At 41.0% G+C, this 14,467-nt stretch overlaps 1 protein-coding gene across 3 annotated transcripts in view; it reads left to right on the plus strand.

Annotated features, from left to right (window-relative positions):
* The window catches only part of TADA2A (transcriptional adaptor 2A), a 47,964-nt gene that overhangs the window by 15,220 nt on the left and 18,277 nt on the right, over nucleotides 1-14,467 (plus strand). For all 3 annotated transcript variants that reach the window (XM_075264314.1, XM_075264312.1, XM_075264313.1), the window contains 3 exons: nucleotides 4,279-4,436; nucleotides 8,936-9,024; nucleotides 11,743-11,815. In XM_075264314.1, coding sequence (XP_075120415.1) covers nucleotides 4,279-4,436; nucleotides 8,936-9,024; nucleotides 11,743-11,815 — 320 coding nt within the window. The remainder of the gene's footprint in view (nucleotides 1-4,278; nucleotides 4,437-8,935; nucleotides 9,025-11,742; nucleotides 11,816-14,467) is intronic.

Genomic DNA, 14,467 nt, shown 5'->3' on the forward strand with positions numbered 1-14,467 from the left:
CTGAATTACAGCAAAAACAAGATACAAAGTTACATTTCATATCCCATACCTTATACACACTACGAAAACCTTACCCACGCCTGTATATACCCACTTCTACAATCACCGCAGACGAAGTCGCGGGTACCAGCTAGTCACATATAAAATAATAGATCAAAATGTACACAAATTATGTATTCCATAGACATCACTTACAACAAGAGCTCGTATTCTCAAAAACAGTGAGACTGTAGACATGCAATTTTTTGCTGTCATCCACTAACATGATAAAAATCTCTACTGAACAATCATTGTGATTCTAAAATCAAATTTTTTTTTGAAATTGCGCGGCATACTATATATATATATATATATATATATATATATATATATATATATATATATATATATATATAATGTCCAATTTAATATTTCATATATTTGACCACCTTCATGCAACTTTGTAGCAAACAAATTACAAGTAAAAAATGCCACTAAAGTCTATGCTCGAGCAACCCCTTTCTGCAAACAAAATGTACCTTCCAAAAAAACTGCTAGGTCTGAGGAATTCATACATCCCCCATATATATATATATATATATATATATATATATATATATATATATATCACTGAAATCACTCCAGACACACTCGCCTCCTTGGTGGGCTTCAAACTTCTTCGTGCGGACGGAACACTGGAGAGCGGTAAGCTCAAGGGAGGTGGGGTCGCAATATTTGTGAATGAGAGATGGTGTAATCCAGGACATGTTGTAGTTAAGAAACAAATGTGTGGAAATGATATTGAACTGCTAGCCGTGAGCATGAGACCTTACTACCTGCCAAGGGAACTATCACATGTTATCGTACTAGCTGCCTATGTCCCCCCCTCTGCTAAAGCTGACTCTGCCTGTGAGGTCCTCCATGCGGTTGTGAGCGATCTGCAATCATCTCACCCCCATGCCCTGCTCCTAGTGTCTGGAGACTTCAACCACGTCTCCCCAGCATCCACTCTACCAGGCTTCACCCAGTATGTAACCTGCCATACAAGAGACAGCAAAACACTGGACTTGCTCTTTGCCAATGTAAGGGATGCATATAACTCATCTGCCCTACCACCCCTAGGCAGATCAGATCACAACCTGGTACATCTGCGACCCACATACACTCCACTGTTGCGCAGAGAACCGGCGGTTACCCGTACAGTGAAGATTTGGTCAGAGGGAAGTGACGAGTCTCTAAGGGACTGTTTTAATATAACATTATGGGAAGTGTTTCAAGACTCATTTCCAGAGGACATTGAGGGACTCACACACTGCATAACGGACTACATTAATTTCTGTGTGGACAGCACGGTACCAACTAGAAAGGTGAGGTGTTTCTCCAATAACAAACCATGGATCAACTCTGAGATTAAAACTCTTCTTAAGGAGAAAAAGCGAATTTTTAGGTCTGGGGACAAAAATGGCCTGGGGGCGGTGCAGAAACAACTAAGACAACTGATCAGAGAAGGGAAAGCCAACTACAGGCGGAAGATGGAACTACAGATGGGGGAGGGTAGAGTCTCAAAGGTCTGGGACAGCCTGAAGGTGATATCCGGACATAAACAACAACAAATGGCAGCTCATCAGATTGAAGGAGACAGGAAGTGGCTTAATGAGCTTAATCTATTCTTCAATAGATTCGACTCCAAACCAACTCCCCCCTCACAAGCAACCCCCTTCCCCTCACACACCAAGACCCAACCCCCACCGACTGGCAGTAAATCGCAATCCGAATGTCTGATCCTCAAGGAGTCTCTGGTATGTCGGGAAATTAAGAGAATTAAGGCAGACAAGGCCGGCGGACCCGATGGGATAAGCGCAAGAGTTCTTAAAATGTGCAGTGACCAGCAGTGTGGTATTATTACGCACATGTACAATATGAGCCTAAAGCTGGGAGTGGTACCTCAACTGTGGAAAACATCTTGTGTGGTACCAGTCCCAAAGAAACCCAACCCGATGGACTACAATGACTACAGACCTGTAGCACTGACATCCCACCTGATGAAGGTCCTAGAGAGACTGGTCCTGACACACCTACGCCCCCTAGTGAGCTCCGCTCTGGACCCCCTCCAGTTTGCCTACCGGCCGGGCATTGGGGTAGATGACGCCATCATCCACCTTCTTCATAGAGCTCTCTCTCACCTGGAGAAACCAGGGAACACTGTGAGAATAATGTTCTTTGATTTCTCCAGTGCGTTCAACACCATTCAGCCAGGGCTACTGAGACACAAGCTGAACCTTGGTGGTGTGGACCATCACCTGTCCAACTGGATCCTAGACTACCTGACAAACCGCCCTCAGTATGTGAGAGCCCAGGACTGTGTGTCTGACACTGTGATCTGTAGTACGGGGGCACCACAAGGTACAGTTCTTGCCCCATTTCTCTTCACACCATACACTGCTGACTTTAGGCACAACTCCTCCAGCTGTTACTTACAGAAGTACTCCGATGACTCTGCTATAGTCGGCCTTTTCACTGATGGCGACGATAGGGAATACAGAGACTTAAATCGGGATTTTGTTGAATGGTGCCAGCAGAACCAGCTCAGGATTAATGCTGGGAAGACCAAGGAGATGGTGGTGGACTTTAGTAAACAGAGAGGTGCTCCGACCCCGGTGGAGATCCAGGGGACATGCATTGAGATAGTCAGGACCTATAAGTATCTGGGTGTGCTCCTCAATAATAAACTAGACTGGGCTGATCACCTGGAGGCGCTGCACAGAAAGGGCCACAGCAGACTCTACCTGCTCAGGAGGCTGAGGGCCTTCGGAGTCCAGAAGACACTTCTTAGGGCCTTCTTCAACTCTGTGGTTGTCTCAGCCATCTTTTTCGGTGTAGCCTGCTGGGGGAGCAGTATATCAACCAGGGACAGAAATAGACTTGACAGGCTGATCAGGAGGGCCAGCTCTGTCCTGGGGAGCCCCTTGGACCCAGTACAGGTGGTGGGTGACAGAAGGATACTGTCTGTGGTGACCTCCATGCGGGAGAACAAATCCCACCCCATGTATGGGACCCTGATGGGACTTGGCAGCACTGTAAGTGACCGTCTGCTTCACCCCAAGTGTGAGAAGGAGCGCTATCGCAAGTCCTTCCTTCCAACCGCGACCAGGGTGTATAATCTACATCAGACCAAGCGAAGATCACTCCGCACAGAGAACTAATGATTATGAATGTCCTCCTTCTCTCTTCTCTGTTCCTAAGCTGCTTTGGACTCCTAGTATATCTTTCTCAGCATATGTGTGTCTACTACTTCTGCAATATTTACTGTGTATTACCATGTATCTGTATTACTATGCAGCTGAAACATACTGAAATTTCCCCACTGTGGGACTATTAAAGGATTATCATATATATATATATATATATATATATATATATATATATATATATATATATATAATATGTGCAGGGGTTAAGAAAATGCCTAAATTGCAGAAATGCACCAACCGGTTTTATGTGTGCAAATTAAATAGGGACTTACATAAGAATATAATTTTAGATCACTGCAATTGTTATTGCTCTTATTTGGTTGGCATATTTTACTCTATAAAGATCAGTTATGGCCAGGATAGGACAGTATTAAATGTAAAAATGTATTGATGATTTTGTGCAGGTGTTGTGTAAGTGTTTGGCGCAACTCTTTTGGCACAGCGATCTGGACTAATGTCTAGGTCACCGCACCAATAGACTTCCTGATTACATTCAGAGGGATATTCCATAAGAATAGCCCTGTGATTAGGCTCAGTCGAGTATTACATTATCCCTCTATGTGATAATCAAAGTGCAAAGGTATAGTATGCTTTCTGATTGATAGGAGAGTGGATAACCTGGACAGAAGTCCATGCTAACCCTCCCCCCTGGGGCCACATACAGGTAATGCTCCGACAATGGGGATTTATTAGTGTCGGCAGTTCTGTTCCTCCTTTCCGCAGCTCTAAGATGGTGCCTGAGGCTGTGGGGTAGGTCAGTTTAGAGCCGCATATCTCAGGACCCATTAAGGCTATGAAAGAGAATCTTATCTTTAAAATGATACCAATTTCATCATGATGGCTATTACAGACTCTGAGCAATTTGCTGTTAAAAACGAGGAGTTGTTTGGTGTGGATAAATAAGTCAGTGGTTCATCCTATCAAATCCACGGCACTGCTTTAGACAATACATCACCTCTTCTAAATACAGGTTGTAGGTATTTTAGAATGTGTTCACAAGCAATGTGCCTGTACCTTCATGTACACAGCATTTTTAAATATTTTCTAGGCAAGAAGTCGCTAACCAAATGCGCACAAAGACAAAGGATGATTGTGAAAACCACTACATGAAACACTTCATTAATAATCCACTTTTTGCAAGTACTTTACTAAGTATGAAACAGATCGAGGAGGATAAGAATGTGGACACTGCAGTTCCATTTCAAGGTAAATTATTACTGCTTTGTAGTCTTTTATTTATATTTTTATTGTCACATAAAAAAATTAAAGACAAGACTTATAAAATGAAAAGGTGAAGATGTATCTGAATAGGGTGACAATTGTGATGATCATTAATATTTATTAAGAGTCTGTTATTGTCTTTATATAATTGGGCTGACTACATAGTTAGATAAGATTTTCTTGATGCTTAGTGGACTGCATAAAAAGTAGAGATGAGTGAACAGTAAAATGTTCGAGGTTCGATATTCGTTTTGAGTAGCCCCTCAATATTCGACTACTCGAATCGAATATCGAATCCTATTATATTCTATGGGGGGAAAATGCTCGTTTCAGGGGTAGGCAACGTTCGATCAAATTATACTTACCAAGTCCACGAGTGAGGGTCAGGCTGGATCCTCCGAGAAGTCTTCTCCGTGCAGCGCACTACAAGCGGACATGCGCAGTCGGCTCTGCCCAGGCCCGATGCCTTGCAGAGTGAATTCAGAGCCGGAAGACGCTGCACGGAGAAGACTTCTAAAGGTAGGAGAAGAACCAGCGTTGATTGGCCGACTGTATCGAATACTACTCGCTCATCTCTAATAAAACGCACTGCCAGGGAAGGTCTGTCCTATTTATACTCTGTATTGGAAGTTTGTACACATATAGCAGTTGCCAATGGAGAGTAGGCACTTCAAATACCCATGTCTCAGGTTTTATATCTCTCAGAACAGTGGTTCTGGTGTTTATGTGAAATCTGAGATACTTGCTACATATAAAAATCACATTCCCAACTAGTGATATCTGTTTTTTTATGATTATAACTGTAATCTTTGTAGCATCTGAAAACAGAATTCTTTTAATATTTATACAACACAAAAACTTATGCTCTAGTTGGTCTAAAACTGGAAAGATAGACGTAATTGTTGTCAAAGAAGGGAGTATTTTTCATATAACTATATCTTTGATTTTATACCACCTAGTACAGTGATTCTGGTGTGATATGAATGCTCAGCTTTCATATGAAACCAGGGTCACTGCCTTAGGTGGTCTTTGGCTACTACATCTGTACATACTGGCAAATATACAGGGGAGCAGATTTATGAATACTGTCTATAAGTTACACAGTAAAAAGACAGTCTTAAACTATGACACATTTATCAAAGTGTTTAAATAGGCTGGGGGAGGTGGAAAAAAAATGGTGGCGTCATGTGGGGACATCCTCTACGTCTAGAGGAGAGAAAGTTTCACCAGCAACATAGAAGGGGATTCTTCAAAGTAAGAACAGCGAGGCTATGGAGCTCTCTGCCCCAGGAAGTGGTGATGGCGGATTCCTGAAAACAAAAATATTACACATTATGGACTCTAGTTTTTTTTTTTATCAACTGTAATTGTTATTGAATGAAAGAATTTATTAACATACAGAAAATAACAAAACAAATACCCCCCAAAAAAGGGCATGGATAAGCCAGTGAAATAAAACAGTATCATAACAGATCATAAGGTGAACAAAAAAGACGGGGGGTACACACACCACAAAAGAAAGGGGGTTAGAGGCCATTCAGAGCACTGGACTCTAGATTTCAATGACACCTTGAACCAGGGTTTTATACTGACTGCCAGATTGGAGTTGGGAAGGATTTTTTCCCCCTGAAATGGGGAAATTAGCATGAAACTTATGGGGTTTTTTTGCCTTCCCCTGGATCAACACTGTAGGGGATTGTAGGGTTATAGGTTGGACTTGATGGACTGATGTCTTCATCCAACCTCAGCTACTATGTGTATCACTAGAAGACAACATTGGACCAGCAGCATTGGAAGCACCAGGGAAAGGCGAGTATTTTTAATTTTTTTCCAGCTCCCTCAGCCTATTTAAAATATTAAACCTGCTGGGAGGACACTAGAGTATCATGGGCAAGTAAGCGTGATTTTTTTTTTTTTTTTTAACTCCACTGGCCTATTTAAAATATAACTTTTTTTGCACAGACAAGTATTTCTGGAGATTCTTAGGGTGCATTCACACAGAGGAAAATGTTGAGGAATTTAGTGTGGAATTTCAAGCGTTGAAATTCCACACCAAATTCCTCACCATTTTCCTCCGTGTGAATGCACCCTTAACCTGCAAACCGTTCCCCCACTCCTTTGGGAAACCGCTAAAGCATACATCTTACACATTAAAAGAGAGTCCTTGCTTCTGGAGATGTATCTGGCTAATGAATGTGCTACTCTGGAGGCAGCATACATTGCTAATCTGTGTGAGGACTCTTGTACTGAATGGCGTCAACTGGTTAGGCAATACCTGCATGTGTTATAAGAAAAAGCCCTTTGGTTTTGGGGGGTTTGTACATGTGTTTTTGAGTACTATTTTTTTTTTATTTGTGTTACTCAATTAATAGGGTTTTTTTTGTTGTTTGTTTTGTTATATACCGTATTTTTCGGACTATAAGACGCACCCAGGTTTTAGAGGAGGAAAATAGGGAAAAAAAATTTTGAAGCAAAAACTGGTAAAATATTTAATGTATGGGAGTTGTAGTTTTGCAACAGCTGCAAGGCCACATTGACAGGTGACCCTGCAGCTGTACGGGGATGCATAGTGTTGTTTTTTTTTTGCGGGTCCAGAAGTACTTTTTAGTTATACCATTTTGGGGAATATCTATTGCTTAGATCACCTTTTATTGAAAAAAAAAACGGTGGTTTATGATATATGATTTTCTACTTTTATATATATATTCTAGGGACAGGAGGTGATTTAGAACTTTTATTTATTTCATATTTTTATTATATATTTTTAAAGTTTTTTTTTTTTTTTTTTTTTTTTTTTTTTACTATTTGATTCCCCCCCGGGGGCTTGAACCTGCGGTCACTTGATTGCAAGTCCCATAGACGGCAATACAACTGTATTGCCGTCTATGGGACATTCTGTCTATTAGTATTACGGCTGGTCATAGACCCAGCCGCAATACTAATATAGCAGTGACAGGCCTGGGAGCCTTCATTAGGCTCCCGGCTGTCACCCGAACAGGTCGGCTCCTGCGATATCGCCGCGCAGGAGCCGGCCTGCAACTTTACAGGTACGGGGCCGGTGGGGACCGGCCCCGGGGGAGAAGGGGCCGCTGATACTGACCCGGCATCCGCTGTACTAGAGAGGCGGATGCCGGGAAGGGATAGACGCCGGGGCCTGAGACATCGCTGCCCTGCTCTGCATGAAGCCAGCGGCGGGGGGACGGAGGAGCGGAATAGCAGCATCACTCCTCCCGCTGCTGGCTTCATGCAGGGCAGAGGAGCGCAGCGATGTCGCAGGCCCCGGCACCTGTAATGGCGTCTATCACTTGCCGGCTTCCGCCTCTCTATTACAGCGGATGCCAGGCGCCACATTCGGCCTATAAGACGCACCCTTCTTTTCCCCCCAAATTTGGGGGAAAAAAGTGCGTCTTATAGTCCGAAAAATACATATCTGAGTATGTAAACAAATAGTTACATGTGTCTGGTTTTCACGTGGTTTTGTTTTTTTGGTTTTTTTTAATAGTTTAATTAATTTGGTATTGTCCTTTCATGGCAGGGCTGGAACCTGTGATATGGATGTGGTATTGGTGTATTTTTTTAATTTACTTTTTATATTTTAGTTTTATACTTTTCTATTTATATTTACAGAGTGTCTTCATAAGGTCATAATAGACCTTTTGGGGGACATTTTAACAGTACACGCACAAATATCCCTACTAAAGCTAAAAAATAACTTTTATTTCATTGATTAAAAGGTGAAGATCCCAATAATAAGTGTGGATTAAAAAGGATTTGGTGTGCCTGAAGGTAAATAATCTAGGTATGGGATTATGTCTCTCAAACCACTACAGGTGTAAATGTGTGGGTAACAAATTCTCTGATACTCTACACCTAGGCAGTGTGGGTGTATCTTTTTAGAAATACTGTCCCAAACCTACACTTCTGGTCACACCACTAATACAAATGTGACTCCTAAAAGACAAATGTCTAGAAGGAAGGCAGGGGGGAAGAAAGGGGGGGGAGATAAATGAAGTTCCCTACCGATGTGAGTCAGGTAAGTTAAAGTACGGCTAATAGAGATGGCTGCATCGATTCTTGAAAGCCTCACTGCCTGTACATATACCCTCACTATACTGTTATTCAGTTTGCCCCCTTGTTGCCAATTGAGGTAGAAATTGAGCCACCTCATTACTCTACTGACCATAGTTTATACAGTAATCTGCCATAGGCAGGCACTCCCAACATCCTCTTTATCCCTTTCCACTCCTCTTTCTCTTGCTTTTTTTTTTTTTTTTTTTTTTTTTAACTTTTGTGTTATCCCTGACCTTTTCTCTTTTGGTTTATTATAAAATGTTGTTTACTCTTTTGTATTGCTGGACAGTGTTCGAGCTTGTTTGTACTTTTATAAATGAAAACGTTAATAAATATTACAGTTGAAAGGAAAGAAATAAATAGAGAGATACTCTGAAGTGCAGTTTAATATGATGTGGCATTTTCTCTTTTAGCTTCTGAAGACCCACCAAGACCAACCTTTGATTCTCTGCTTTCCAGAGATATGGCAGGATACATGCCAGCAAGAGCAGATTTCATAGAGGTGAGTGCTTTATTGACTATGCAAAAATAGTGCATAGTCCCAAGAGACTGTAGTTCTGAGCTTTCCCAGATTTTGTAAGTAACTCAGGAAGGGTGGTGTATGTGCGAAGTGTCTGGGGTTTAAAAAACACACACCCAGCACTCACTCAGGGCTCGTTCACATCTGCGTTGTGAACTCCGTTCTGCAGGTTTCCGTTTCCTGCCTAAAACAGAGGCAGGAGACGAAAACCTACAGGAGTCTCTCTCACCCATTCATTTGAATGGGTAAGAGAGATGTCCGGCCATGAGCGGCGGTGAGCGTTTTATGCTCTCCGCCGCGAAACCGGGTTTTATCATACGGACACAGAGTCGGACATGCAGTACTTTGTGTCCGGATAAAAAAAATCCGGTTTCGCGGCGGAGAGCCTAAAACGCTCACTGCCGCTCACGGCCGGACCCGGTCTGAGCTTTCCATCTTCTGGCATGCAGAAGACGGAAAGCACAGAACGGAAAGAAGAACGCAGGTGTGAACTTAGCGTCACATTGGACTGCATTTAATGTTTTTGTGGATTATTTGTTCAAAAACTAAATACTGTGTTTCTCCAAAATTGAGCCCTAGCTAGATTGTCCAGATTTTTTGGAGTAGGCTTGAAATATAAGCCCTACTCCAAAATAAGTTTAGCTACTAGGTTTAACCCCTTCCTGACATCTGCCTTGCGATTACAGCAGATGGTGGGACCACTCTGCCGCAGAGAAGCCACCACAGCTACCGTACCGGTCTCCACTGCAATGTACAATGGAGATCCAGTGTTAATGCCCTTGTTCTCAATTCATTGAGCATTGTTGAGTATCTTATGACCAGCTGCAACATAGGAGCAGTACAGTTGTATTGAAGTCTATGGAACAAATGCAGGCTCAAGCTCCCTGGGGGGAGGGGGGGGTTAATAAAATAGTAAAAAAATAAATAAGTTCAAGTCCACACACATACACTTTCACTGGAATACCTAGATAATTTAAAAAAAAAAAATACTGTGAAATACATACACATTAGGTATCCTTGTGTATGTGTTTCACAGTAATTTTTTTTCCCAATACTGTGTAAGCGGCCATTTTTCTTGTGGCCACGAGCATGTGCAATCGGCTTGCCCGAGGCCTAGAAGTTAGAAGATACTGCCAGAAGACGCGGTGAAGACTTTGTTCCTGAAGAAAATGGAGGCGGTGCTGGAGAGTTATCTGGCAGCATTGGGGCCGCCCCCAGTGTTGTTTGAGTGCTGGGGCCCGTCCCCAGTGCTGCGAGAGAACTCATTTACATACTGGGAAAAACGGAATTTCAAGCGAACGGCGGCGGGGTGAAGACGACGAAAGGTATTCCGACATGTTAGAAAAGAAAAAAAAAAGGTTTGAAAGATAGGATCCCTTTAATGTAATTTTATTGGTATCTATTTAAATTTTTGACATTTTCCAGTAGCTGCTGCATTTCTCCCCTAGGCTTATACTCGAGTCAATAAATTTCCCATTTTTTTTGTGGTAAAATTAGGGGCCTCTGCTTATATTCGGGTCAGCTTATACTCGAGTATATACGTAATTCCTTATATGAAAGCAGGAAAAAATAAACAATACTGGGATTTGGTTGAACACTGGTTTGGCAGTAGTCAGATAAAGCTTGTAGGAGTTTAAATATTCCTTTATTATATCCACTTGGACTAGTAACATACAGGGATTTGGACAACTGGTTTTGACACTGCCAGTGTCTTATTCAGGCCAACTAAGTAATAACAGTAAATACAGATATTCCTGTATATGTATGTATCATAAATGAATGAGTTCAAATTCATTGTAAGTGCAATTAAAGCATGATAAAAAAGAGATGTGTATAATAATTCTTAAAGCATACAAATGACTATAATGTTAAGAGGTAAAATTTTACAGATTGGATAGCAACCCATATAATCTCAGTGTGGGAAGTACCGTGTGTGTGCATATGTATGTGTGTGTGTGTGTGTGTGTGTATATATATATATATATATATATATATATATATATATATATGTATAGCTTATAATATACAGTGGCGGCCAAAAAAAACGCACCATTTCACAAGATGTAATGATTGTGGCGAAAATGATTTCTTGTCTTTTTCTATTTCTATGCTCCTCTCTCCTGGATGACTAGTATTTGGCAATTTTTTTTTACATATCATGTGACATTGGCGCTGTTTGTACAGAGTGTTAGAAAACGCCCTTCTGACTGTGAAGAGCTACAGTACCAGGACTGCTCTTTACCTGGGGCACAGATCGGGAAAGCCGACAGTGCGCTGAATTCAGTGCACTGTTGGCTTTCCAGCAGTATATAGAACTGCCTGCGCTCCAAACCATGTAAGGTCCTCTTTAAGTCTAAATGTGTTAAAATGTACATAAGGCGTAAAAGCATGATCGAGCAGGACGCTTCTTTTTCTGCATCCTGCTGCATTTAAAACAATGGGAGGCAGATTCTGGGAGGAATCTTCCCTGGATTCGGAGGAGAAATCCTCCCCCAAATCCACATCAAATTCCTCCATGAGAACATACCCTAAGACTCCAGCATTTTAACTGATAATGGAAGCTGAGGGTCACAAATGCACTAGGGCCCAGAGGTAAAAGGATAAATCTTTTGTGTTTTAATTAATTCCTGGTCGATACAAGACTATCCCGACTCTTATTTGGTTGTGTTTAGAATAAATATCTTTTCTTTTATGTTCAAGGAGTTTGACAACTATGCAGAATGGGATCTCAGGGATATTGATTTTGTTGAAGATGATTCAGAGGTTTTGCACGGTAAGAAATTTGTCCAAGTTGATTTTTGCCCATCAAATCTCTGTATAATTCTATTTCTGGAGTGTGCCTAAGGAAATAAACCTTGTTAGTATACTTTCTATCAGGTAAAGGCTTGAAGGTGTTATTCCTAATAAAAGAAACATGGCATAAAATACAGTTCAAAGTTATTAATATGTACAATAGATCTTCATTATTAAAATAAAGCAGAATGAAGAGCTCAACTATTCATGAACATATAAAAAGTATAATTTTATTAAGTTATGTACCCCTAATGAAATTATACTTTTTATATGTTCACTACTACTCAGTTGGATTAAGCATTTTTGAGTGAACCACACCTACATCACAACAGAGATAGGTATTTTGTTTTCTCAATTATTCATGGTCTAAAGTACTTCCTATATCTAATTGCCATAGTAATGTTCATTATCAGGTTCATTGCAAGTCCTTGCCTGATTTCTTATAGCCAAACACACATAACAAAAATAGTGGGTTATGTGTACCAGAATGAATATTTATCAAAAATTAATAGTGGTACGCTAAAAAATAATCGTTATTAATAACAATTAAAAGTTAGACAAAGCTACCTCTTGACAATAGGTGCTTAAATTAGAACGGAGTCATAAATAGGACAAGGTAGCACCCAAAAACATCAGAGATGTGGTGCAATACACAATAGCTTGAATTGAGCAGACCCACTGCCAGTGAGCAAGCCGTGTGGATCACATATATGGGGGTAGACCCACCACAATGTTATTTAGGAGCTTACATTACACTCTCACAATTGTCTATCTAATGTCTCAGTCACACATCCTAAATGGCACATAGGAAATAAATGGCCCAGACGCATTTCTTCTTGGGTATACCAGCCCTTCAGAGGTGTAAAAAATGGGGCAAGGCAGAATGCAACTAGGTATTGTACACTACAGCCATATAGAATAACGAGCACATGTTCAGGCCAGTCTGCCATGATGCATGGCCGTAAATGCTGTCGCGCACATCCAGAGGTGCACCCAATCAAAAGGTGCCCGCTCCCTGGTGACACGGGTTGCAGTACTGGAAGGGAACGTCCAGTCAAAGGCGTTTCCTAGATCAAGTTAGTGACGCTTACTGGAGACCATAGTAATACCCGGAAACACTTTGCGGTGAGCCCTAATGCCAGGAGATAGACAGGAATATCCCAAAGTACAAGTATATTTTAGTACAGATTACTTTTACTCTTGCCTGTGTGTGCAGGTTTGATTATGTATTTTGCATCGATATGCATCACATCATGCACTTCTTATACACATACACATTTTATGCGTGCCTGAATACACGCCTTTTCTATTTCTGCACGTTTGGTGCTTTTAATTACCATCCATACTTCACTTCTGTATTAGATATTGTATTTCTACATATTTTTACTATAATATTTTGTACACTTGTAGTCCCGTTTTGATCCACAACCTGGTCATACTTAGCATCTCCCCCCTCCTTCCTTTTTTGTGTATATGTCAGTGTTAACCACTACTTATCCTTTCACGCTGCCAAACCATTGTGAGAGTCTGGATGTGACTGTGTACTTTTGCTATAGCAACACACTAGCTCTGTCTTTCACCTTTGACATACAAGTGATGTAGTCATGTGAGCTCATACCGCCATGCACCGCCCTAATAGGATGTATTGTTTATGGGTGGGGTTTTTGTGAGGTAGGTCTCTGGAGCAATTCTATTGGTCTATTCAAACCCCACGTGTATATAAAAGGCCCTCTAGACCACACTGACTTCACCCCTGGATGAAGGCGTATCCCAGCCGAAACATGCATCTCCCCTCTGTCTCCCGTTACCTACATCACTATGGGTATGTTTCTTGTTCAGACTTATAGTTGACACTTTTAGCACGTATGTTTAACCTCTTTTAAGTTTGCTACATGTTACTATACTCTGTTTGGCAGTAATCTATGTAAGATCTACTTATCATGGCACTTGCCTATCTGCTGCACACTTTTCTATCATGATGTATACATTCTTTGTCATGAGATGCAGACACTGATACATACCCTTATATGTAAATATATACTGGCTATGTGAATTTCACTTGATTAGATAGGGAGTCATGGTCGAGTTTGAAGGCTGTTTATTCCACTGGCCCTAAGGTTATTTTGCACCGTTGTGTCTGTCCTTGGACATATACGATCCTGTATGTGTCATTTTTGTGATTGATAAAAAATGTTGTACTTTTTTATATGTTGAGTGTTTTGCCTCATCAAATTAGCTAAGTATAGAGATTATAATTATTCATTAGTGACGATTTTTATAGGGGGATAGAAAATTATATTCTTGAGCAAGCCCCTACTTAATTTGCATTCAGAAAATTGGTGCTTTTCTGCAATTCTAGCATTTCTTTAAAATCTGCAACTTTAAATATAGATACGTATGGTCTCCTTGCATTTTTTTGGAAAGTATATTTTGTTTGCAGAAAAGGATTGCTTGAGCGTGAACTTTTGTGGCAAATTTGAATTTTTGTTCAATTTTTGCTTGTAATCTCTGCTGCAAAGTTGCATGAAGATGCATAACAGTCACCATTTGCTATGTGCAGTATAGATTTTTTTTAACATACGGTATTAGTGAATAACAACAAAATATTGCTCGTCTGCTGTATCGGTGTTTT

The sequence above is a fragment of the Leptodactylus fuscus genome, chromosome 2 (assembly GCF_031893055.1).
Source record: "Leptodactylus fuscus isolate aLepFus1 chromosome 2, aLepFus1.hap2, whole genome shotgun sequence".
NCBI classification, from domain to species: Eukaryota; Metazoa; Chordata; class Amphibia; order Anura; family Leptodactylidae; genus Leptodactylus; species Leptodactylus fuscus.